Source organism: Venturia canescens, chromosome 1 (assembly GCF_019457755.1).
Source record: "Venturia canescens isolate UGA chromosome 1, ASM1945775v1, whole genome shotgun sequence".
Lineage (NCBI taxonomy): Eukaryota > Metazoa > Arthropoda > Insecta > Hymenoptera > Ichneumonidae > Venturia > Venturia canescens.
In genome coordinates this window covers 40,270,359-40,298,091 of record NC_057421.1, presented here as the reverse complement: position 1 = coordinate 40,298,091, position 27,733 = coordinate 40,270,359, and the positions used below count along the sequence as shown (strand labels likewise).

At 34.9% G+C, this 27,733-nt stretch overlaps 2 protein-coding genes across 2 annotated transcripts in view; both read right to left on the bottom strand.

The window, feature by feature from the left end:
* LOC122408149 (uncharacterized) overlaps positions 1-27,733 on the bottom strand; it is a 1,237,064-nt gene that overhangs the window by 435,574 nt on the left and 773,757 nt on the right. The gene's annotated exons all lie outside the window — the stretch shown is intronic.
* LOC122408186 (uncharacterized) lies at positions 489-2,170 on the bottom strand. The gene is made up of 2 exons (XM_043414831.1): positions 874-2,170; positions 489-791 (listed from the first exon to the last, which is right to left on the bottom strand). The coding sequence occupies exons 1-2, from the start codon at positions 1,968-1,970 to the stop codon at positions 536-538; spliced, it is 1,353 nt and encodes a 450-aa protein (XP_043270766.1). The 5' UTR covers positions 1,971-2,170; the 3' UTR covers positions 489-535.

Sequence of the window (27,733 nt, the reverse complement as noted above, 5' to 3'; positions counted from 1 at the left end):
AAAAATGATGCTAATTTATCGAGACTCGTATTGAGAAATCTGAAAGAGTCGATGAAACGTAATTTTATATTTTTCCGCGTGTCTTTGCCTGTTTGAACCGTTTTCGAGAAGGAGATGTACTTTTCTTTTGTTATCGGGAGCAAATCGATTTTCCCCGCGAACGCAGTCGCAACTTCTTTTATAATGAAATGCGCGTCATAACCGGATAAATTATGAAAAATTATTGGCATGAAAAACGAATTCGGATAGTTTAAATTACAATTTGAATGAGCCGGACCTCTGAATTGGCCTGTCAGATGGCAATGATCGCGAACACGCTCATCACCCTCGACAAAAGGTTTCTCGCAAATATGACACTCTTTGTCTTCCCGAAATTTTTTCCACTCTTGCGGAGTCAATTGTTTCATTGGAACGTTCGTTAGGAGAATTTTTTCAACGCGCAAAGCTAATTGTTTTAGTTCTTCGACGAACCATTCCACACAGTCCTCACCTCGGCGCTCGTGATATCCCGATAGTGAATCATCGTAAGAGCACTTTACATAATATCCAATGCTGAAGACGCGATGATGTTGGATCTTGTTTTTCTCTCTCTCTCTTCAGCGCTGGTCTTCTCCAAGATACATTCGAGATCGGCGTATACCACGAACGGGAGACGATCCTTCCGATTGGCGTTCGTGAATTCCAGCCATTTGACTTTTTCACCCGGTAGTCGAACAGCACAATCGTTGAGTACGCCGCAATCCACCTCATGTGACTGCAGCTTTTCAATGGTTGCGAAGTAATGGAGGCATCTGTAAAATTTCAAATTCTTTTTAATATTTTATCACAATTATAAAGGGGAAAAGAAGTACACTCGTATAACAATTTACTTACCGATCGCAAACGTATTTCCGGTGCTCATTAGTATTGAGTTGTGAGCTGACGAGCCGAGATAAATTATTGATGTAAGCAAAGTGTCCAATTCCACATTCTGACACGTCTTCGACGTAAAGCAAGTTGACATGTCGCTCTTTCTTCTCCTTGCTCACCCGCACTGGCAGAATCACATCCTTTTTCTCGTTATACACATTAATTAAGAGATTGTTTAATTTTTCAAATCTCTTAATTTGATCCAACGTCATAGGAAAGTTGATACCTTGGAGATTAAATATCGTCGAATAATGCGGATATGAAGATATGCGATCACTGTTTTTTTCTGCTAGATGAAGTGCAGCAGTCATTGCCCATCCGAAACACGCATTATCTCGTGATTTCACATTCACGACTACTTTCTTCAAGAGTATGCGTTTCGCCATTGGAATGTGACATCCCGCACGCAAAGCATTGTACTTGTTGATGTTCACTGTTAGATTGGTTATTGACGTTAGGGTCCAGCTACTGTCACTCTCCTGGAACTCCTCGAGCGATTTCAGAGTCGGCTCCACAACTCGCTTCTGATACCACTCTCTCAGATCCGATGTTGTAAAAAGTTCAACATTTCCCGTGTTGATACTTTTAATCGCCCGCTTATCACCCACGCTGAACTCTCCATTGAACGAAGTGTTCACTTTGATGCTGTTATACTTGCGTATATTATGAGCACTTACTTGTTTTTCAACAAGTTCAAATGCATCCAGTAAGAACTTCCGTGGGTCGATGTGATCACGATTAATTACAGCCCCGGTTGACAAGCGATTTTCGAATGCGCTCTCGATTTCTCGCCATATTAATCCACAATCATTCGATACTCCGCCGCCCCAATGTATGAAGCGTTGACGTGTTACCTGTTTCAAACATTCGAGACGTAAGATTTGCGAAGTGACTGCGTGGTGCCATCCCAGTCGTGATTGCTTCAATCGAACTTGCGCCTCCAACGATTCGATAAGTGTATCACACTGATGTTCCCACACCAAATATTGCTCCAACGTCCGAAGAAGCTTTGCTTGCATACGCAGCAATTGCTCCGTAGCAACGTCGGTGACCAGAGACATGATGAGTTGATGTCGAGTTTTATGATAGAGTCTCTCTCAAGTTATCTCGTCGTGTTGACTCTTTCGGGGTTCGATGCGTACTAACTAGTCAAGCCGAAGATTCAGCCCTTTTCGGAAGCATCGACGGAAGTCGTTTTTGGTCATTTAGATTTAAATATGGAAGGGAGGGAGAGATATGATGGAAAGAAAAAGGATTTCTCAGAGTTTTCGAGTTCAATCCAGCATCTCTGATCATAAATTGTTTCGACTCGCGGCCATCTTTTTTCGTGACACCAAATATTGCTCCAACGTCCGAAGAAGAGTCGCTTGCATACGCAGCCATTGCTCCGCGTAGCAACATCGGTGACGAGAGACATGATGCGGTCGAGTTTTACGACACAGTCCCTCTCGTGTTTACTCTTTCGGGGTTAATAGTCAAACCGAAGATTGAGCCCTATTCGGGAGCATCGACGGAAGTCGTCGTTTTTGCTCATCTAGATTTAAATATGGAAGAGAGAGAAAGAGAGAGATTTTTTCCTCGAGATATGATGGAAGGAAAAAGGATTTCTCAGAATTTTCGAGTTCACCACAGCATCTCAGATCATAAATTGTTTCGACTCGCGGCCATCTTTTTTTTCATCTGCAAGAAAGCGTGAGAGTAGATTTTAACGTTGCTTGTAGAGATAATTTTTTTACTATTGCTGCTCGGGGGTCATCTCTGAGAAAAGTGCGTTTTTGGGGAAAAACTTGAAGAGAGGGGATGCAACACCGAATTTGGAACGAGAGGTTTTTCAAATCATTTTCATTTCTGTTCGAGACTCCTCTCCCTTCGGTTATTTGAAGAAAACAATGTCGCAAAACGAATCGGTGGTTACTACAGGGAGTGAATGTGATTCAACACATGATGTATATGAAAAAGTGTGGTGTACATTCACTGAAGAAGAAAAACTGAATTTGAGTGAAAAATCGAGAGTGTGCATTGTCTCGGTATATTACCGCACCGAACGTGGCGAAAAATTGTGTGATGTCTGTGTTCTCGGGGCTGGAGGTGAAATGTTCGAGAAGCTCACAGCGGTGCGAAAGCATAGAACAGAGTATTGGAATATTGCATCTGCATCGAGTTGTCAGGACTGTAGGACTCGTCTCTACCAGGTGGTGACGCAGAATATCTGTCCAGACTGTGATCTAGATTGAATAAGGGGTAAGTACCTCATTGATGAGCAAAATTTTTTGCATAGATTTGAAAATTCTTATTCAAACTTTTACCTTGATCTGTTTCAGTACCAGCATCGATCGGAAAGCAGACATTATGGATAAAACGCATAAACTTTTTTATAGAATTCGTTTTCTGTAAAATATACAATAAATTCAATCTAAATGAGTAAAGTCTATTTCAGTCTATTGAAACCACCCATCTCTCTCCTACACTCGGCAACTATCGGATATCAAAAAAATAACTAAATTTTGAAAATCTTGAGCGGACAGAACTCTTATAAAAAATATCGAAAAAATCTTCAGACCTCTTATAGAATTATTGTAGAATAATTTTGCTCTTGAGCTGCAGACCCTTCTGAATGTTTTCATCTCGACATACACCCAGAGTTCAAAACGCTTAGAGAATATTTTTTTCTCGTTCACTCCGTCTCTTTCATGCTTTTGCTGTCTACGGTCATTCTATCTCTCTCACACCTCTCTCTCCAACTGCAGACCCTTCGTTATGCCCCCCCCCCCCCCCGCCCGCCCTTATCTGCATCCGAGGCGAAGACAAATCCGTAACGCACTAGTCATAAATTAATTAAATGTCACACACGATTTTTCTCATTCCATCTCTCTCACACTCACTATCGGCTCTATCTCTCCTTCTTTTCAAGGGCCGCGAGAATACGGCGCGCGGCTTCCCCCTTGCCCCTTCGCTGCTCCCCTCTGGCCCTGGCGCTTCCCCGCACACCGCTCCCCCCGCGCCACCATTTGAGCCAGAACCGGCGTAGTCTTACTACTGACTACGAGCGGCCTACAAGGAAGACCTCGGAGTTTCCTGTGCGGAAATGATATATGGAACTACGATTCGACTTCCTGGAGAATTCTTCGTGTCAAAGACTTCGCGGTCGAACCTAGATTATTCCGGCAAAAGTTCAAAGAAAACATAAGAGGTATGCGCCCGATTCCAACGGCTCACCACAATAAGGCACGATTATTTATACACAAAGATAACCCATAAAAAAAAACTTCAAACAAATATTTTTTTTAATTATAAAAAAAAATATTTCATAAAAAAAATACAGAACAATTCGAAAAAAATTTCACAAATCTTGAAAAAACGTTATATTAAAACCAAAAAACAATCTGTATCTATTTTTTAAAGTGTCAAAAGAATCAAATAACAAGTAAAAAAAAAAAAAAAACCGAAAAATCGCGCTTGACATCATTTTGGAAACCGATGCCTCATTCTTCTTATTTGATTCGAACAGCTAAATCAATTGAAAAAAATTCCATCTAATTTACGTGCAACATTAAAATTTATTATATCAATTCGAGGCCAAGTATTTTCTAATGAATTGAAAAAAGTTACCATTTGAATTACGTGCAGCACTAAAATTTATGATATCAATCGGTGGACAAGTATTTTTTTAGTAACTCCAAATTTTGACATTATTGAATTGTTCTAAGAAGCTTTCAAATCCAAAAGAATCACATGCAAGCTAGCCATTTCTTACTCTACGATGGCAGAGACTTATAAGAAATTCGATTCTTCTCAGACTTTCAGGATCCTCTGTTATTATTCACAAAATTCGACGTCGATTGGATCGATACAAATTATGTTTAAATATGTGTTAAAAGTACTTGTCTGGCCCATCACTATTCATTCAATGAAGAATCAATCATAAAAAACGAAATGGTACGGCAGAATCTCGTTAAAAATTTGTTGAAATGCGATTCATTATTAATTTAATGTTCTTAATAATAGTATAGGTTAGTTCTCATTCCGAATGGAACTCGTTCGCTGGAAGAATAAGTGGAAAGTAAAAATTGCCGTCATCGAATATAAACTGCAGAGTTATTTTGGAAGCTTGAACATATACATAATGTACAATTTTTTTCATTTATCGATGCACAATAATATCCCTTCTATATTGCGGAATAATTTGTTTCCGTTTTTTATTAAATTAGTGCAATTAAGTAAAAATTACTTGAAGATAATTCTCTCAATTCCCTCTGCATGAATACTTGTGATCCACCAGTTCTAGACAAGCCCTAACTTTTATTTGGATAAACAATTTAAACGGAAAGTGATGGGCCGGACAAGTACTTTTAACACATATTTAAACATAATTTGTATCGATCCAATCGACGTCGAATTTTGTGAATAATACCAGAGGATCCTGAAAGTCTGAGAAGAATCGATTTTCTTATAAGTCTCTGCCATCGTAGAGTAAGAAATGGCTAGCTTGCATGTGATTCTTTTGGATTTGAAAGCTTCTTAGAACAATTCAATAATGTCAAAATTTGGAGTTACTAAAAAAATACTTGTCCACCGATTGATATCATAAATTTTAGTGCTGCACGTAATTCAAACGGTAACTTTTTTCAATTCATTAGAAAATACTTGGCCTCGAATTGATATAATAAATTTTAATGTTGCACGTAAATTAGATGGAATTTTTTTCAATTGATTTAGCTGTTCGAATCAAATAAGAAGAATAAGGCATCGGTTTCCAAAATGATTTCAAGCGCGATTTTTCGGTTTTTTTTTTTTACTTGTTATTTAAATTCTTTTGACACTTTAAAAAATAGATAAAGATTGTTTTTTGTTTTAATATAACGCTTTTTCAAGATTTGTGAAATTTTTTTCGAATTGTTCTGTATTTTTTTTATGAAATATTTTTTTTTATAATTAAAAAAAATATTTTTTTGAAGTTTTTTTTTATGGGTGGAATTATCAGCAAACGAGGGACCATCAATGTACTTGTCCCAACCTTTTTTTCCCTAGGGGAAGTTTATGGTTTGATATCACGTCTTTTTTTCCAAAAGATCCTTATTTATGTTCAGATGACTATAAGATGTTAGTTTAAATTTCTATGAATTGTTTATAATTTTCGGTGTATAGGTTGGTTTTCACGAAAAAAGACCTATTTTTCGTCGAAATTGTACTGAAAATATTTCGATAGAGGTTTGTTCTTGGACTTTGGTGATTTTTCCCCTTGTATTCTAATGTGTTTTGTCCATTGGGAACTCAAGAGCATGGAGCAATGAGTGTTGCGGGCCGAGATATGATTTTCGGCTGATAACGTTAGAAAAAAGAAAGGAAAAGAGGAAAGATAAATCAAATTCAAGACACAACAAATCCAACAGAATTGACCCTTTTTTAATGTTGCTTTTGCATTCTGAATCTAGACATTTTCGTGTCATTCAAAACATGTCCCCGATGAAATATATTTCCAAAGTTCGCAAGTGGCCGCTGAGATCCAATTATCTACAGTTTGATAGTTGCTGAAAAAAGGCACACGGAAACATTTATTATGTCAGAACTCAGAGAAGCAAAAAAAAACTGAGCGTACTTAATTCAACAGAGCAACGGAAGTCGAAGACGTTTAAGGTATCTGCATTGGTTTAGAAGAAAAACAATTTCAAGAGAATTCAGGAATGAATTTAAAAGTTTAAAAACTCAGAATCAAATAGAAAACTACTTATCCACAGAAATTTCAAAGTTTGCAGGTATCTGCTGCGATTCAATGTATCTGCGCAATGAGTTTGGAAGACAGCAATTACAAATCTATCCATAAATGAGCAATTGAAGACTTTTGCAATGAATTTTTCACTTCATATTTATATTACAGTGAGAGTCAAAAAGTAAAATGAATGGCAAAGTATATAAATTTTATAGTTTGCAGATTTTTGTTGTATTTCAATGATCCAAATCTATAGTATTATAGTGAAAAGTTGTTGAAAGTCATGATGTTACATTAAAATGACATAGCGCACATAACATTCAGAAATTCTGTAGGTTTCCATGATGTTAGCAGGCATTATACTTAATCGCATCCAAAACTGAGCAACTGTAGACTTATCGTAAAGTCTTTTCACTAATAATTCCACATTTGCAATTTGCAGAATAGGAATACTCAACATACATGTCATTTCATAAGTATTGTTGTAAAAATTTGTGTTTGCCTACTGCATTCCAAAGATTCGACTTTTCATATGATCAGCAAACAAAGCATCCAAAGACTTTTTGGAATAAGTTTCAAAATTTGTTACTCGACAGACCAGGTGGAAAATGAATAACTACACTTATATTAACACCAGAAACTGTTTTGAGAATCTGATGTACAAAATGTGCGATTGATGATCATAGCTGGAAACCTCTTGAATCACGTTACCACAATCAGCATGAAGAAATAGCAGAAAATCATAGGACACATATTAGGTAACGAATTAATAATATCAAGAGACTCGGTAGAGTCTCGGGACAAGTACATTAACAGCCCTGTCGTCTGCTGGCCCGAGGCTCTCGCCGAGACTATATTATCTCTGAATAAAACGATTCGCGGTGGTGGGGGTAAAATCGACATGTCATTTTCTTGAATTGCGAAGCTCAGGAGTTATGTCGCAATTTGAAAATTGAACTTTCAGCGAATTAAGAAATTCTCTTTCGATTGCGCCCAAAATCAGCATGATCGGTGGCGTAATTGCTGAGAAAAAACTTTGCACGGGCTCAAGATTATGCAAAAAGTACCAACACATTTACGCAGCTGACGTATCCGTATATGGGTTCAGACCGATACATACAAGGGCTTCTTGATGCCCATCATAACCAATCACCGGTGAGAATCTATCCGTCTCGACCAATCGCAGATGAGAAAGTTTCTGATAGTCCTCAATGTTTTCTTGTATACCGTCTGTTATCGTCTGTTATGTTATTATAAAGTGATTGCGATCGTAGCCCCGTGGATCAACGGTGCAAGATTTGCAAATTTCGTTTAAATAAATAAAACATTATTGGAAATAGCAGTCGATATAATCAATTTTATTTTTTTCATAGAAGAAGTTTCAATAAGTTTCAAGCCCAATTCACGACAATAATATCTATAATAAATAGAACCTCAAAAGTGGATTAATTGATCTCATACAGTGTACTGAGAGTGAGTAAAATATTGAGAAGTGAAAACGTGAATAATGTGTGTCGTGAAAATTAAGAATTATCTGTTCTACTTCGATATCGTAATATATACATAGATAGCAAATTTGCGAGATTTCGCGTCATGTTTAGGTTTAAGGTTATGACCGCCGGAGTGCTGTTGCGTGCAGAGTGTAGAAAAATAAAAGTGGTTATTGAACAGCGGAAGGAATCGATATTATTAATGACGTGACTAATTAGTGTTGAATAGTAATAATAATAACAATGAGAAAAAAAACGTCCGTTCATTATAACCTCTAAACCGTTCTTTCCAAACAGAAATTCTATGTTGTGTAATTACATTAAAGAAAGAGGTGGATGGTTGTGTGTAAACGAATTCAAATAAATTTTGAAAAACTTTGGTCAAGTAATTCAATGTATTGTTGTCATAATTTCTTTCATTTAGTTTGGCTGTGTTCACCGGTCCCTTTTTTCCACCTCCTTAGTGTATTGTCATACCAATTTCTATTTGTTCTCCAGACAATACGAGAGATATTCGTATTTCTATTTCTTTATATTGATTTCAACAAGATAATTTGAAATATTTATAACAATAGGCCTTCATGATTGCTTGTTCATACACCCAAGTTTTGAAAAATCTTTGGGCCATGTAAATGCATAGATATATTCACTTGAGTTGTTACATGATAAATTTGGAAATTTATTTCAATAAGTCATTGGGTGTTTAATTTTCATGATATCAAAATTTGTATCTTCGAAATGCAATGAACACCTCTAAAGTTCGACAAAGTGATGAAGCGACATGTATATTGAATATTTCCAGACCATGTTTGCGATTGGCATTGTGGGTTGAAAAACTCATGTCTGTAAGTCTACACCTGACCATTTTTGGATGTGATCAAATATTTTGTCTGCGGATTACCATGGAGACATACAAAATTACAGCATTTTGCTTGCTTCAACATGCATCGTATCTGTCACTTTTTTCTTGAATGTGTCATAATAAGTTTCAAAAATGTGGTTCATGTAATTTTGAAATGTTTTTCCCTATAGCACCAAAGTCTGTATAACTGGTACGTAGCAAGTACCTATGAACTTTGATATTTCTGTGAAGTAGCAGGTATGCCAATCTTTTAACTTTTTGGTTCCGACTGGAATATATTAACGAAGATATTCATTACTAAAGTCTTCACCTACTTATTTCTGAATAGGTCTGAAATTATTGTCTTCAGAAGCTAATGCACAGATACATGAAACAATTTTGATTTCTGTTCTCTTTCAATTGCGCTGTCTTTTTTCTCTCTAACTATGGCATAATTAATTTCATGAATCTGTGGTACTTTCGTCTGTCTGTATCATAACGTAGATGAAGAAATTGCAGCAGATACTGGCAAACTTTGAACATTCTGTGTTTACACTTGTGCGCCAAGTATTAGCACTTCCTATTTTTGATTATGGAATATGAATATATATAAATTATGAAAATTATTAAAAAATTATAGAATATGGTAATACATAAATAATAAATAATTCAAAATGATACAAAAAGTCAGCGGTGGCCCATTTATGATTGGCATATGAATTTATGTTTTCAAAATAGATATATATTAAAAAATAAGCAAATCTGTTGGTCCTGACACACTCAATACTTTTGATTTCTCTGATTGGAACTCAGTCGCTACATGCAGAGTTTAAAAATTTTTTACATCGACATGTGTACATCAACTTGATATCTCTGGGTATGATACTGTGAATAGAAAAGAATGCTTCAAAAAGTCATTGGAAGTTTCCTGGTGGACTTGGTGAGCATTATATATATTTTTTCTCTCTCTTTTTCTGTCAAATTTTACGGAAAATCAATCAAAAAATTCGTTTCATTGAAAAATTTTCATATCTTTTTTATTCACAACGATTTGATTAAAAAAATTGAAAATAAAATTCATAAATGAGGGGGGGAAATTCCTCAATAATACAAAATATTCATAAACGTTACGGAAAATAGTTTTAATCCCACAAAATTGTGGACACATTCGGAATCGATGAAACATGAGGGGATCATCGTGTTTCATCATCATCATCATCATCACCATCATCATGAGAGAAACATGAGGAAACATCAAACATTGGAGGAATATCAAACTTTTATAAGTTGCAGAAAACTTAACGAAAATCATTGGATAAATTATTTTCGATTATCATAATGGAAACAGTGGAAAACTTTCGAAAACCTTATTTGAAAATTTAGAACTACCACAGAAAAAAGATTGGATATCAAGCCGCAAAAATCCTCCCTCTTATACTTTTTTTGACCAATGGTTACATCCGTTAGGGAGTACATTGATGATTGCCCGTTTTCGCATTATACCCCGAAAAATGTAAACAAAAATTATCAAATTTCGCAATGAAAATTATTTTAAACCGTGAAAAATATTCAAATACATTAAAACCCGGCAGTATTAGTGAATGATTTATCCACTAATATACTGATTATCGCGGTATTTTCAAGGTTAATAAGAGTTTTCAATTGAATTTCAAGCATTGGACACACGAAACAAATATCTAGGGTTTAAATTGTTGACTATAATTATTTGTCAAAATACGGCTTTCGATTTATTATTTGAAAACAATAAGAAAGAGATTATTTGGAAAAATTCAATTTATTCTAGCATATATGACATAGTATTCCTCGATAAATCGACCAATGTTTCAATTTCGCATTCCACACTCTGTTGATATTTGTTCTTGAGTTCATAAACAGCAAGTTACATGAGATAAAAGAGAATTTTTTACTATTACAACTTTTTCTTGCCTACTAATAGTCAATTGTTTTTCTTAATTTTGCAAAACAAATAAGTAAGGACATACAAGAATATATGGATGTGACGAGTACTTTTGTATCGTATGTGAATATTTAAAAGCAAAGTGAATAATTAAAAGATTGGTTCTAGAGAAATTTTCAATTTTCTGAACGTAGAGTATATAGTTTTTATTTCTTTTTTAACCCAGCGTGATTGTGCATGGTTAGCTCAGCTTAATGTAATCCGAAAAACAAGATTACCGAACTTTTGAGAAAAAAGATCTGATACAGAATATCAAAAATTCCCCTAGGGAAAAAAGGTTGGGACAAGTACATTGATGGTCCCTTGTTTCCTGATCATATCACGAAAAATGTGGAAAAACAATTCCATAAAAAAATTATTAAACCAACTGTAAACAATTTCAACGAAACGTATAAAAAAAAATTCACAAATCCTGAAAAAACATTACATCAAAAAAATACAAATCTGTAATTATTTTTTAAAGTGTCAAAAAAATCAAATAAAACATAAGCAATAAAAAAACGACAAATAAAAAAAAGTTTTTTTCAAATCAATTGAAAGAAATTTCCATCTAAGTTATATCCAGCATTTAAACTTATGATATCAATTCGAGGCCAGGTATTTAAAGATAATTTAGCATATTCATTCCTACGATATAATACCTTAAAATTGCCAATTCTGTTGGATTTGTTTTGAATTTTATTTATTTGTCGTCAAAAATCGCTTAAGTCTAGGGATAGATCTGTGCCGATAATTTTTTACATTAAATTTTACGAAAAATAAGTTTTTTTTCGTCGAAACCACAGTGATAAATCGAAAATCATATCTCGGCCTCCAACGCGCATTCCTCCGTGCTCTTGGATCCCCAACGAGCATAACATATTAGAGTACAAGGGAAAAAATTGCTCAAGTCCAAGTACAGACTTGTGACGAAATATTTTCAGTACAATTTTGACGAAAAATAGGGTATTTTCTCGGAATCCGACGTTAAGGAAGTTGAGGCTGTACAGTCATTCTTTTTACCCAAAAGTTATGATCTGTACCTTTCAAAAGTTAGGCCAGTTTACAGTTCGGCAATATTACTTTAAAGAAAAGTTGGGGGAAAAAAGACGAAAAACTGGTGAAAGCTCAGTCGAAAACACGAACGGTGACGATCCTAGCCTCCAAAAACTGCACGGGAAACTAGTATATTACACTACAAGGGCAGAAAGTTTGAAATTCCTGCACTGCGCGTCATAATGCCCGAGGCGAAGCCGAGGGCATTTGAGGCGCAGTTCAGGGCTTTCAAACCTCTGCCCGTGTGGTGTATACTATTTTTCTTTACAGCCGGTCGAAAGTACGTTTCTTCCGAAATGTTCATCTATCGATAGATGTTTTGATGCCTGCCCCGACATTTGCGGGTCGGGGGCAGGCATCAATACAAAAAACAGCAAATATAATTAAATAAAAAGTTCAAACTTATGCCATTTTTATATTTTAGGTTATAAATAACGGAACAAGTATAAATAATCGAACGATATAATTATTATAGTTTAAAGAAGACGTACTATGTCTAGTAGTCTGGAAATCGTATGAATAAGGTTATGTTATGAAAACAGCTCTAAACCAAAGAACTCAGGCTAAACTGCTACAAGTCCGGATGGTCCGGACTACGGATTACGAAAGTACACACGACAAAAGTTCTCAGCAGCAATATATAATCCGGACGAATAGGCTAAATATACGGACTAAATATACGGTAACCGGACGATCAGACAATACGTTTAAAGAAAAGTGTGTACTTTCATAATGTGTCACTGCTTTTGTTAAATTTATTCCACGCATTTTCATTTTTCGCTACATGCAGTTAACAATTTCTCTATGAATATTTCCCGCTACTATACTTGATTCGATTACATTATTTTTTGTCGTCGCATCGATGTCATCTGGAAGAATAAATGCATATTATTCGCCCGGATATGTAGCAGTTTAGCGCTGTTTTGGTAACATAACCTTATTCATACGGTTTCCAGACGACTAGACACGGTCTTTCTCAAAAACTGTGTAGGCAATATCGATTTAAACGTCAAACGTCAAAAAAATCACGTCAATAAAACTATGTCAAACCTTTCGGAATGCAGACAAAATTGTTTGCTCCCGCTGAGACAAATGACGCGCGTGCAGTTTTGACAGTGCAGAAATGTTGTACTTTCGGTACTAAAATTGGTGCAAAAACTGCGTACTTTCGACCGAGGTGTAAAGAAAAGATTATTATTAATATAATCTCAGAAAATCTCCTAATAAATCTGAAAAAAATTGACATTATTCAGCAAGTCTTGCTTATGTTGCCCAAAAAATTTTATATTTTTAGTATCATTTTTAACGGAGATATTACTGAATGTTTCTTAACTTCCATAAGATTACATTTTATTTGGCCCAAATTGTTATTGATTTTTCTCAGCAACGACGCTTTTAACATGTCTGAAAATTTAACTGATTTTTTTTTACACTTCCCTTTATAAGATTCAATCGGTTTGAAAGCAACGACATCATTTTCATTCTAATGCCTTAACTTCCTTAAGAGCCCATTTCCCCATTTAAGAGAATTTCCCCATGTAGTTGGGTACCTAATGGACATAAAGTGACGTAAAAAGAACGCGCCTGGAACTCTACCCCTGCGGTGGTGCGGGAAATAGTTCACAGTATCATATCATTATCGTGAGTGTTTAAAATCTTTGAAAATGCTCAAACAAAATAATAATCTTAAAAAACATACTAACAAAATAACACATGAAAATTAGAACTTAAATTCTATAGCCGTCAAAACGAAATCGAGGAAGTCGAGAAAAAAAAACGTGATATCAAACCCCAAAATTCCCCTAGGGAAAAAAAAGGTTGGGACAAGTACATTGATGATCCCTTGTTTCTGGATGACATAGAAAAAATATTCAAATCCAGGAAAACAATTCTATGGAAACAAAAAACGAAAAATTGAAAAGTTCAAAAAATTCAACAAAAATTAAAAACAATCGAAAAAAATTCTATAAAGAAAAACTAAAAAATTTTCAAACAAAATCATAAATATTAAGAAATTGAAAAATGTACTATCCAAGTTACATGCAATATAAAAATGTATGATATCAATTGAAGGCCAAGTTTTTATTGATCATTTGGCATATTTACCCAACAAATCAGAAACTTTGATTGAAAAAATGACGTTTTATGCATAGGAGTCACTAATCATTCATAATAATTAATTTCGAGGAAAAACAAGCTCATAAAGCAAAAGTTATAAAGAAAGTTACGTGCAGTACAAAAATTGATTATATCCATTCGAGGCCAAGTATTTATCAGTAATTCAAAATATAATCTCCAGCAACAAATAAGTGTTGAGAATCCTCATCGGGCTCAGAACGTTTCATTGAAATTACTAAAAAAATAATAGAAATAAAAAATTGCAGAATCTTCCTTTTGAATAATAAGAACGATGGCAAACTTTTTTTTTAACCAGAACATATGAAAATCGGTAAAAACTCATATGAAAGTCATTCGTTACTTCAAGAAGGTACAGACTTTGAAAAATCGATTCCCCTCCAACTTTCAGGATCGCCTGGTGTTATTCACGACATTCAACTTCGATTGGATCGGTACAAATTATGTTCAAATACGTCTTAAACGTACTTGTCCAGCCCATCACTTTTTATTCGAATTGCTCATTCGAAAAAAAAAATCAAAAACGAAGTTAAACCATATGTTAATATTAAGGAACAGTAATTGCCGAAAAAATAATTTTCCTTCGAATTATAGGAATCGCTCTTGTTGAAATGAAACTAAAATCAAAGACGAAATTCATCAATCTATTTATATTATATGGACTTATCATTCACAACAGAATCATTTTTCTCCAGGAATTCCAGGAATCGCGCGTGTCATACTTGACTCGTGATATTTATCAAAATGTGTGCGTGACTATCGAAAAAAAAAACATTACAATGCTGAGTAGATTCAAAAATTTCTTGTAATGAGACTTATTATTTATCGTTTTCATTGGTTTCTACCGAATGGTATGTGTTCACTGAAGGGAATGTGAAGTGGAAATTGCTAACATAGAAAAAAGATTCAGAACCAGGAAAAAAATTCTATAGAAATAATAAACGAAAAATTGAAAACTTCAAAAAAATTCAACAAAAATAAAAAACAATCGAAAAAATTCTGTAAAGAAAAAAAAAAAAATTTCAAAAAAATTCATAAATATTGGACAAATTGAAAAATAAACTATCCAAGTTACATGCAGTATAAAAATGTATGATATCAATTGGAGGCCAAGTTTTTATTGATAATTTGAAATATTTATCGAACAAATCGCAAACTTTAATTGAAATTCATGATAATTATTTTCAAGAAAAAAGTTAATGAAAAAAAGTCATAACGGAAGTTACGTGCAGTACTAAAATGAATTATATCAATTCGAGGTCAAGTATGTATCAGTTATTCGAAATATAATCTCCGGCGACAAATGAGCGTTGAGAATCCTTGTCGGGCTCACAACGTTTTATCAAATTTACTAAAAAATTAATGGAAATAAAATCATTAAAAATTCACATGAAAGTCATTCGTTACTTCAACAAGATACACACTGTAAAGAATCGATTCCCCTCCGACTTTCAGGATCCCCTGGTATTATTCACAACATTCAACTTCGATTGGATCGGTACAAATTACGTTCAAATACGTCTTAAACGTACTTGTCCGGCCCATCACTTTTTATTCAAATTGCTCATTCGAAAACAAATCAAAAACGAAGTTAATGCATGTGTTAATATTAAGGAACAGTAATTCCCGAGAAAATAATTTTCCTTCGAATCGCTCTTGTCAAAATGAAACGAAAATGAAAGATGAAGTTGATTAATCTATTTATATTATATGGAGTCATAATTCACAACAAAATCATTTTTCTTCCAATTCCAGGAATCCACGTGTCGTACTCGACTAGTGATATTTATCAAAATGTGTACGTGACTATAGAAAAAAAAACATTGCATGGCTGAGTAGGTTCGAAAATTTCTAGTAATGCGCCTGATTATTTCTCATTTTCATTGGTTCTTACCGAATGGTATGTGTTCACTGAAGAAAATCAGAAGTGGATATTGCTATACGAACTTGCGCACAATCAAGTTCAAATTACTTGGAGATATTATTTTTATTTCTATCCATTTTATTATATTTGTCATTATAGAACAGCCCTAATTTGTTTTCGAATGAGCAATTTGAATAAAAAGTGATGGGCCGGACAAGTACGTTTAAGACGTATTTGAACATAATTTGTACCGATCCAATCGAAGTTGAATGTTGCGAATAATACCAGGGGATCCTGAAAGTCGGAGGGGAATCGATTCTTTACAGTGTGTATCTTGTTGAAGTAACGAATGACTTTCATGTGAATTTTTAATGATTTTATTTCCATTAATTTTTTAGTAATTTTGATAACACGTTGTGAGCCCGACAAGGATTCTCAACGCTCATTTGTCGCCGGAGATTATATTTCGAATAACTGATAAATACTTGACCTCGAATTGATATAATTCATTTTAGTACTGCACGTAACTTCCGTTATGACTTTTTTTTCATTAACTTTTTTCTTGAAAATAATTATCATGAATTTCAATTAAAGTTTGCGATTTGTTCGATAAATATTTCAAATTATCAATAAAAACTTGGCCTCCAATTGATATCATACATTTTTATACTGCATGTAACTTGGATAGTTTATTTTTCAATTTGTCCAATATTTATGAACTTTTTTGAAAATTTTTTTTTTTCTTTACAGAATTTTTTCGATTGTTTTTTATTTTTGTTGAATTTTTTTGAAGTTTTCGATTTTTCGTTTATTATTTCTATAGAATTTCTTTCCTGGTTCTGAATCTTTTTTCTATGTCATCCAGAAACAAGTGACCATCAATGTACTTGTCCCAACCTTTTTTTCCCTAGGGGAAGTTTATGTTTTGATATCACGCCTTTTTTCTTAAAAGTTCCTCATTTATGTTATGACGGTTATAGGATTTTAGTATAAATTTCTATGAATTAATTGCTTAGTACATTTTTATAGATTCCATTCTCATACGAACATTTTTTATGGGATAATCTTTTTCATGAAATTATCAGCAAATAAGGGACCATCAATGTACTTTTCCCAATCTTATTTTCCCTGTGTATGATGTTCGGCTTATAAAGTTGGTTTCCACCATAAAAAACCAATTTTTCGTAAAAATTTTAGTGAAAATATTTCGTCACAGGTCTGTCTTTGCACTTTGGCTATTTTTTTTCTTCTACTCTAATATGCTATGCTTATTGGGAACCCAAGAGAATGGTAGAAAGCGGGTTGGGGGCCGAGATATGATTTTCAGCTTATAACGTAGGTTTCCACGAAAAAGGACCTATTTTTCGTCAAAATTGTACTGGAAATATTTCGGCACTGGTTTGTTTTTCCACGTTGGTGATTTTCCCCCTTATCTTCTAATATGTTTTGTATAATAGGAACTCAAGAGAGTGAAGAAATGCGTCTCGTGGGCTGTAATATGATTTTCGGCTTATAACGTTGGTTTCCGCGACAAAAGATCTATTTTTCGTCAAAATTGTACTGGAAATATTTCGTCTCCTGTCTGTCCTTGGCCTTTCGCGATTTTTTCCAAGTCTTCATACCAATAAAGAACTGATGTAAAGATTTCCTTAATAGAACAGATTTTATTTATCCCTGTTCTTCAAAAATTCAAATGAAAGATAGATCAAATTCATAACACGAAAAATCCAACAGATTTGCCCACTTTAAATGTCGCTTTTGCATTCTGAATCTAGAGATTTCATTTCATCCAAAACGTGCCCTCAATGAAATATATTTCCAAAGTTTGCAAGTGGCCGCTGAGGTCCAATTATCCACAGTTTGATAGTTGCTGAAAAAAAGTACCCGAAAACTTCTAACATTTATTATGCCAGAACTCAAAGCAGCAAAAAAAACGAAGCGAACTTAATTCAACAGAGGAACAGAATTCAAAGACGTTTAAGGTACCTGCATTGGTTTTGGAGGAAAACCATTTCAGGACAATTCAGAAATGAATTTAGAAATTCGAAAACTCACAATGGAGTAGAAAAAGGAAAATTGAAGTATTTAGAAAAGCGGAAGACTTTTGTGATGAATTTTCTAGATTACATGATACGGTTGGAGTAAATGATTTGAATGATTGGCACACATGCTGCAACACAGAAATATCAAAGTTTGGAAGTATTCGCTGTATATCAGTCATACAAACTTCAATACTATTTGAAAAGGAACACTTAAAAACTTGCATTTACCTTACATATTACCATAATCAAAGATAAGGGGTGATCCGTCGCATATATATTTATCCACAGAAATTTCAGAGTTCGCAGGTATCTGCTGCGGTTCAATGTATCTGCGCAATGAGCTTCGAAGACAGCAATTTCAAATCTATCCATAAATGAGCAACTGAAGACTTTTATAATCAATTTTTTACTTCATATAGATGTTACAGTTAGAGTCAAAATGTAAAATGAATGGCAGAGTATTTAAATTGTATAGTTTGCAGATATTTGCAGTATTTTAATGATCCGAATCTACAGCATTATAATGAAAAGTTGTCAAAAGTCATGATGTTACATTAAAATGACATAGCGCACATTGCATTCAGCAATTCTGTAAGTTTCTGGGGATGTTGGTAGGCATCATATTTGATCGCATCCAAAACTGAGCAACAGTAGACTTATCGGAATGAATTTTTTTTATAATAATTCCATATTTGTAGTTTGCAAAGTGGAAATACTTAACATACATGTCATTCTATAAGTTTTGTTATCGAAATTTGTGTTTGCATACCGCATTCCTAAGATACGACTTTTCATATCATCAGCAAAAAAAGCATCCATAGGCTTTCTGGAAAAGTTTCCAAATTTATCACTCGTCAGACCTAATGGGAAAAGAATAACTACCCACTATACCCAGACCAGATGTTTTTTTGAAAATCTGATTTACAAAATGTGTAATTCAAGATCATGGTTAGAAACCTCTCGAATCATGTTACCACAATCATCATGAAGGAGTAGAAAATCATAGGACACATATTAGGGAACGAATTAATAATATGAATCGATCCGCTGCAAACTGATGGGGTGGAAACAAGGATCGGAGAGGGCAGAGCCAAACTGAATATCAAGCAAAATATGGGGATGTTTAAAAATAATGACGACACAAGAAATAAATTAGAAAACATTTATTCAATTAAAGTTTCTAATATCATTCTAACAGTTGCGTGTATTTTTGTTCTATTTATTCGTATATATAACCTATGTACACATGATATATAATCACGCCACTGACAATATATTCGCACTGGACAATATTTCTCGTATTCTGGTTTAATTGAAGGATTATTTCAGTTAACACTTATTTCCAATCGAACGAAATGATCTTGAAAAAAAAAAAAAAAAATCTTGAAAAGTTTCGTTGACATATGCATCGCGCATTTTTTATATTCTTTTTCACACACACATCACAGACTACATTTACGCGGCCGCTTTGATACCGGTTTAATATATCACAAATAACAAAATAAATAGTAATATGCACTTCTTTAGATGACGAAAATTATTTTTTTATTGATCCCGCACGTACTTCGTAATGTCGAAACTCTGTTCATACGATCAAAAACTGACACATGGTTTGTACATTATTATATGTATATCGATCGAATTTATGACTGCTGTTACCAGCTGTGCTGCGCCGTGTGCTACGTTCTGAAGTTGACGTCAGATTTCCAATCATCAACAACTAATTTCAACAACCAATCACAACGTTTAAAAATGGATGTCGTCAGATCCAACCAATCAGAAACTCGAGAGCATCAAAGTGCCTTTGATTGTGTTGTAAATATAGACGCATAAATTCTAGAATGTGTTGGTAACTTTTGCATAATCTTGAGCCTGTGCAAAGTTTTTTCTCAGCAATTACGCCACCGATCATGCTGATTGTGGGTGGAATCGAAAGAGAATTTATTAATTAATCTCCAGTTCAATTTTCAAAGCTTCAGATGACTCAGGAGTTTCGTAATTGAACAAAATGACATGCCAATTTTACCCATACCACCGCGAATCGTTTTATTCACAGAAAAGATAGTCTCGGCGAGCTCGGGTCAGCAGACGACAGGGCTGTCAATGTACTTGTCCCGAGACTCTACCGAGTCTCTTGATTATTGCAATACGAACTTGAGAACAGTCAAGTTCAAATTACTTGGAGATGTTCTTTTTATTTCTATAAATTTTATTATATTTGTGATCGTAGAAGAGCCCTGATTTTTTTTTCGAATGAGCAAATCGAATTAAAAGTGATGGGCTGGACAAGTACGTTTAAGACGTATTTGTACATAATTTTTACCGATCCAATCGAAGTTGAATGTTGTGAATAACACCAGGCGATCCTGAAAGTTGGAGGGGAATCGATTTTTCAAAGTCTGTACCTTCTTGAAGTAACGAATGACTTTCATATGAGTTTTTACCGATTTTCATATGTTCTGGTTAAAAAAAAAGGTTGCCATCGTTCTTATTATTCAAAAGGAAGATTGAGCAATTTTTTATTTCTATTAATTTTTTAGTAATTTCAATGAAACGTTCTGAGCCCGATGAGGATTCTCAACACTTATTTGTTGCTGGAGATTATATTTTGAATTACTGATAAATACTTGGCCTCGAATGGATATAATCAATTTTTGTACTGCACGTAACTTTCTTTATAACTTTTGCTTTATGAGCTTGTTTTTCCTCGAAAATAATTATTATGAATGATTAGTGACTCCTATGCATAAAACGTCATTTTTTCAATCAAAGTTTCTGATTTGTTGGGTAAATATTCCAAATGATCAATAAAAACTTGGCCTTCAATTGATATCATACATTTTTATATTGCATGTAACTTGGATAGTACATTTTTCAATTTGTTTAATATTTATGATTTTGTTTGAAAATTTTTTAGTTTTTCTTTATAGAATTTTTTTCGATTGTTTTTAATTTTTGTTGAATTTTTTGAACTTTTCAATTTTTCGTTTTTTGTTTCCATAGAATTGTTTTCCTGGATTTGAATATTTTTTCTATGTCATCCAGAAACAAGGGATCATCAATGTACTTGTCCCAACCTTTTTTTTCCCTAGGGTGTATCGATCCGCTGCTAACTGATGGGGTGAAAACAAGGATCGGAGAGGGCAGAGCCAAACTCAATAAGAAACAAAATATGGGAATATTCAAAAATAATGATGATATACGAAATAAATTAGAAAACATTTATTCAATTGGAGTCTCTAACATTATACTAACAGTTTCGTGTGTTCTTGTTTTATTAATTATCAACCATAATATTTCAGATCGCAAGAAGAAAATTTGATGTTATAGGTTGACGAACGTCTTTCCTCACAACTTCCAGACCCATTTTTGATAAACTGATTTATGTATTTATTCACCTTATTTATATTATTCACTAACTATGCGAACGTTTGTTACATTTGTCCCGCACTTCGTAACGTCAAAAACCCCGGCCGGTTCGTTACCACAGAGCTATAAAAGGGAACTCGTATATATAAACTACATTATTACACATGATATATAATCATGCAACTGACGATATATTTACACTGGACAATATTCCGCACACTCTGTTTTAATTGAAAGATTATCTCAGTTGACACTTATTTCCAATCGAACGAAATAATGAAATCTTGAAAAGTTTCGTTGACATATGCATCGTGCATTTTTTATATTCTTTTTCACACTCAGATCACAGACTACATTTACGCGGCCGCTTTGATACCGGTTTAGTATATCACAAATGTTAACAAAATAAATACTAATATGCACTCCGTTAGATGACGAAAATTATTTTCAGTTATCCCGCACGCACTTCATAACATCATAACCCCAAACGTCAACATGACGTGAAACTTCGGCTGGTGATTTTCGAGCTCTCGACATGTGACATCAGTCCGCGACACCGCCGCGAAGTTAGACCGAGGGACATGAGGCCTTTGATGGTATTATATACAGACATGTTAAATTTCTAAATGTGTTTAGTAACTTTGCATAATCTTGAGCCTGTGCAAAGTTTTTTCTCAGCAATTACGCTACTGATCGTGTTGGTTTCGGGCTCATTCGAAAGAGATTTTGAAAGTTAGTCTCCAAACTAATTTTCGCTCAACAAAACACCTCTTGAGCTCCGCAATTCAAGAAAATGACATGCCAGTTTTACCCCCACCACCGCGAATCGTTTTATTCAGAGAGAAGATAGTCTCGGTGAGAGCCTCAGGCCAGCAGACGACAGGGCTGTCAATGTACTTGTCCCGAGACTCTACCGAGTCTCTTGATCTACAAGTGCTCTTACGTATTTTTACGCAACGACGCGGTAAAACCACCACTGGAACAACCGTACTCAGGTCCGTATCGAGTAGTAAAACGACTCGACGACCGCAGATTTGTCATAGACGTCAATGGAGAAGAGAACGTCGGTTGAGCGATTAAAATCCGCTTACATCGCCAATAACGACGATACAAGCAACCCTCAAAGTGAGGTAGACGAAAATACACGACCCCATCACAGTAAATCGATGGCGGATCCTCCAACGAAAAATCACGCTAAAAACAAAAAAGTTTCGTTTCCCGCACATCTAGTGAAGGAAACTGGGAGGGGAATGGTTGTGGCGGATTTGCCACCATCGTCGCAAGAACCAATGAGGCCAACCGAGCATCAGCGCCAACGGCGAAAGCAAACATTAATTTCGCGCTCGGAATAAGAAAACCGTTTTAACGGGTGTAAGCGACCTCTAGTTCCCCCTACACATGTGGCGGAATAATTGGCGAGATACAACGTGTGCGCGTTCACTCGCTTCCGTGCTAAAATTCAAATCCCTCGTAAAGAGTGTTTTCTGTGACAAAAATAATAAATATTGCGTCAGTATTGCTCATCCGGTTGTTTATGATTATTACAAAACCAATAACCCACACATATGTCAACGAAACTTCTCAAGATTTCATTATTTCGTTCGATTGGAAACTCCGCGATCTTTAGATCGCCGACAAAACATCGCGGCAACCACACTCGTCGTTGTTGACAGGTGGCGGCCATCTTAGGCCGGTATGCATGGGCCCGAGTGGGGCAACCGACACCGCTGTGAACTTCGCCGCGCTATAGTTTCTAAAATTATCTCTTTTCGCATTTTATTATTTTAAGTCGCGTGGATGCGTAAATACGATCAAAATGATCGCAAAAATAACACGAATTAAAGAAAAATGATCACAAGTCAATCAATGTAACAAAAATAAATTAATAATGAAGACGTAAAAAGCGACTACGACGCATGCGCGGAGAGAGCACTAATGGTCTATAGGACACGGACGTGACTTTTAGCGATTGTAATTATTCGAATCATAATAAACGAAGTAACAATGCCAAATCAAAGGAGAAATTAAATAATAACTGATCAAATTGAAGTTTTCGTTGTTGAAAATTGGCATAAGCTGAAAATCATAAAAAGCGGTAGTCCGCGCATCATATGTTAGCCCGCTCAACCAACGGGCGAGCGTGAATCATGGCAACGGGCCAATCAGACAAGGCGTTACAGAAAGGTGCGCAGAACCGATCGAAAACGGAGATTCTCGGCGCTCGAGAATTTTATGGTGGGGAACTGGGTATAAGAAGCGCTGCGCGACTCATTAGACAGACAGTTCTCCCTGGCTAAAGGATCAACTCGAACCTCTCTCAGTACACCTCTATTTCGGACTCAACAATAATAAACCTATCCTCAAAATTTCTGGGGTTCCCGTTGCGCGGACTCTCGGATCGACGCGGCGACGTCTCGATCCCATAGCCCGTGGACGGTGAATTGCCTATTTCCTTGGATGCCTGGATTCTCGGAGCGACTCAGCGACGTCTCAATCCCATAATCCAAAATCCGCACCTAACCTTAAAATTTTCCGGCTTTCCGTTGCACGGAGTTCTCGGATCGATTCGGTGACGTCTCGATCCCATAACACGTGGACGGGAGGTTACCTCTACCCTGTAGATGCTCGGACTCTCGGAAAGATTCGGTGACGTTTCGATCCCATAGCCCCCGGTCTACATCTTACCATTTCATTTTTTCTTTCTTATTGTTCGAGGAGGATTAAAATTCATCCAATTATTAAAAATTAAATTCTCATTTGAAAAAAATTGTCCTAAGTGGTCCAGGCAGGGAGATCTAGACCCATTTAGAAAATAATCATTCCAGAGGCGATAGACAGTACTAGAATTTATATCGAATCAAAAACGGAAATAAGAATTGTAAAAGCGAAAAATACTCTTGGATTTATTTGATTTTAAAAGTGTGCATAACAGGACATCGGAAAAATCAAGTCTAACGAATTATACCACGAAACATTAAATAGAAAGTTTTTTAAGTTCAAGGCGTATCGAAAGATTAGAACAAACTCGACAATTAAATTAAAATTTTTTTCTTTTAAATACCATTTTTGTACAATTGAAATTTGAAAATTGAGAAAATTGAAGTTTTCTCAGACAGAGAAATTGCAACGTTTTCGGGTCTTTCGGGTCTTTTTCTCGGCAGATCCGATTAAACAAAGCAAGACAGTTTAAAACAAAAAAACACAAAACTGTTTTAGAAACAGCGAACCAAAGCGCAAAATCTAGTTGTCTAAATTCGGTCAAAAAATTGAATAAAATTGGTAATTTTTTTTTTTTACCAAAATTACAGTGTCCGCGCTTCCTTCATACCTGCTCCTTATTATTAAGGTTGCTCGAACCGCCGCCTGGCGGTGTTCAGGCCAGGTTGGCAAGAGCGTTTCGTTACAATATACGAGTTCCATTTGATAGCTGTGTCGTAATGAACCAGACGGGGTTTGACGTTACGAAGTGCGGGACAAATAAAACAAACGTTCGCATAGTTAGTAAATAATATAAATAAGGCAAATCAGTTCATCAAAAATAGGTCTGGACGTTGTAAGGAAAAATGTTCGTCAACCTATGACGTCAAATTTTTTTTTGCGATCTGAAATATTATGATTGATAATTAATAAAACACGAACACACGGAACTGTGAGTATGATGTGAGAAACTCCAATTGGATAAATGTTTTCTAATTTATTGCTTGTGTCATCATTATTTTTGAATATTCCCATATTTTGCTTCCTATGCAGTTTGGCTCTGCTCTTTCCGATCCTTGTTTTCACTCCATCGGTTTGCAGCGGATCGATACATATCATTAATTAATTGCCTAATATGTGTCCTATGATTTTCTACTATTTCGTCATGCTGATTGTGGTAACGTGATTCAAGAGGTTTCCCACTATGATCATCAATTGCACATTTTGTACATCAGATTCTCAAAACAGTTTCTGGTCTCGATAGAAGTGTCGTTATTCTTTTTCCACCTGACAGCTCTCGAGTAATAAATTTTGAAACTTGTTCCGAAAAGTCTTTGGATGCTTTTTTGCTGATAATATGAAAAATTGTATCTTCGGAATGCGGTAGGCAAATACAAATTTTGACAACAATACTTATGAAATACACGTATGTTGAGTATTCCTATTCTGCAAACTGCAAATGTCGAGTTATTGGTGAAAAGATTCAAAACGATAAGTCTACAGTTGCTCAGTTTTGGATGCATGCCAATATCATGGAAACCTACAGAATTTCTGAATGTTACGTGCGCTGTCATTTTAATGTAACATCATGACTTCTAATAACTTTTCACTATAATACTATAGATTTGAATCATTGAAATACAACAAAAATCTGCAAACTATGAAATTTATGTACTGTGCCATTCATTTTACTTTTTGACTCTCACCGTAACATAAATATGAAGTGAAAAATTCATTACGAAAGTCCTCAGTTGCTCATTTATGGATGGATTTGAAATTACTGTCTTCCAAACTCATTGCGCAGATACATTGAATCGCAGCAGATACCTACTATTGAAATTTGTATTACTGCGGTATGGAGCAAATACCTTCAAACTTTCATATTTTTGTGTCGTAGCATGTGTGCCAATCATTTAAATTTTTTACTCCAACCATAAAATGTAATCTCAAAAAATCATCACAACAGACTTCAGCTTTACTAATTAAATGAATTTTCCTTTTTCTAAATTCTATGCTAATTTTCAAAATTTCTAAATTTATTTCTAAATTATCCTGAAATGAAATTGTTTTCCTCCACAACCAATGCAGGTACCTTAAACGTCATTGAATTCCGTTGCTCTGTTGAACTAAGTACGCTCAGTTTTTTTTACTTCTTTGAATTCTGGCATAATAAATGTTTCCGGTTGCCTTTTTTCTGCAATTATCAAACTATAGATAATTGGATCTCAGCGGCCACTTGCAAAGTTTGGAAATTTATTTAATCGGGGCACGTTTCGGATGACACGAAAGTGTCTAGGTTCAGAATGCAAAAGCGACATTTAAAAATGGCCAAATCTGTTGGATTCGTTGTGTCTTGAATTTGATTTATCTTTCCTCTTTTCCTTTCTTTTTTCTAACGTTATAAGCCGGAAATCATATCTCAGCCTGCAACAAGCATTGCTACATGCTCTTGAGTTTCCAATGGACAAAACATATTAGAAGACAAGGGGAAATATCACCAAAGTCCAAGAACAAACCTCTATCGAAATATTTCCAGTACAATTTTCACGAAATTTAGGTCTTTTTCGTGGAAACCAACGTTATAAGCCGAAAATCATATCCCAGCCTCCAACCCGCTTTCGACTGTGCTCTTGGGTTACTAATTGACAAAACATATTAGAGTACAAGGGAAAAAATCGCCAAAGTCCAAGAACAGACCTGTGACTGAATATTTTCAGTACAATTTTGACAAAAAGTAGGTCTTTTTTCGTGAAAACCAACGTTATATGCCGAAAATCATAAATAATTCATAGAAATTTAAACTAAAATGCTATAGTTAACTGAACATAAATAAGGAACTTTTGAGAAAAAATACGTGATATCATACCATGAACTTCCCCTAGGAAAAAAAGGTTGGGACAAGTACATTGATGGTCCCTCGTTTGCTGATAATTCCATCTATAAAAAAAACTTTAAAAAAAATACAGAACAATTCGAAAAAAATTAAACAAATCTTGAAATAACATTATATTAAAAAAAAAACCTAATCTCCATCTTTTTTTAAAGTGTCAAAAAAATCAAATAACAAGTAAAAAATAAAAAACCGAAAAATCGCGCTTAAATTATTTTGGAAACCGATGCCTCATTCTTCTAATTTGATTTGAAGAGCTTAATCGATTGAAAGAAAATTCCATCTAATTTACGGACAGCATTAAAATTTATTATATTAATTAGAGGCTCAGTATTTTCTAATGAACTGAAAAAAGTTCCCACTTGAATTACGTGCAGCACTAGATCTTATGATATCAAGCGATGGACAAGTATTTTATTAGTAACTCCAAATTTCGACATTATTAAACTGTTCTAAGAAGCTTTTCAATCCAAAAAAATCACATGAAAGCTAGTCATTTCTTAACTCTCTCGGACCGTATGTTGCTTCTACGCAACACGCGCTTCCAGGCCCAATAAAACTGCATCGGTCAATAAGGTCGGGGTTCTAACTGCCTATTTCCATGAAGCAAGGTTAGATTGCACTTTAGATACTCCTAAACCAAGAGATAAACTGCTTCAACTCATCGAAATATCAATATGAAGTCGGCGTTTCATGTTGAGTGGGCGTTGTGTGAAAAGGTGCTTTAGTTATCGCAAAAGAAAAGTGGGTATAAATTTTTTTTTCGTACTCCAAT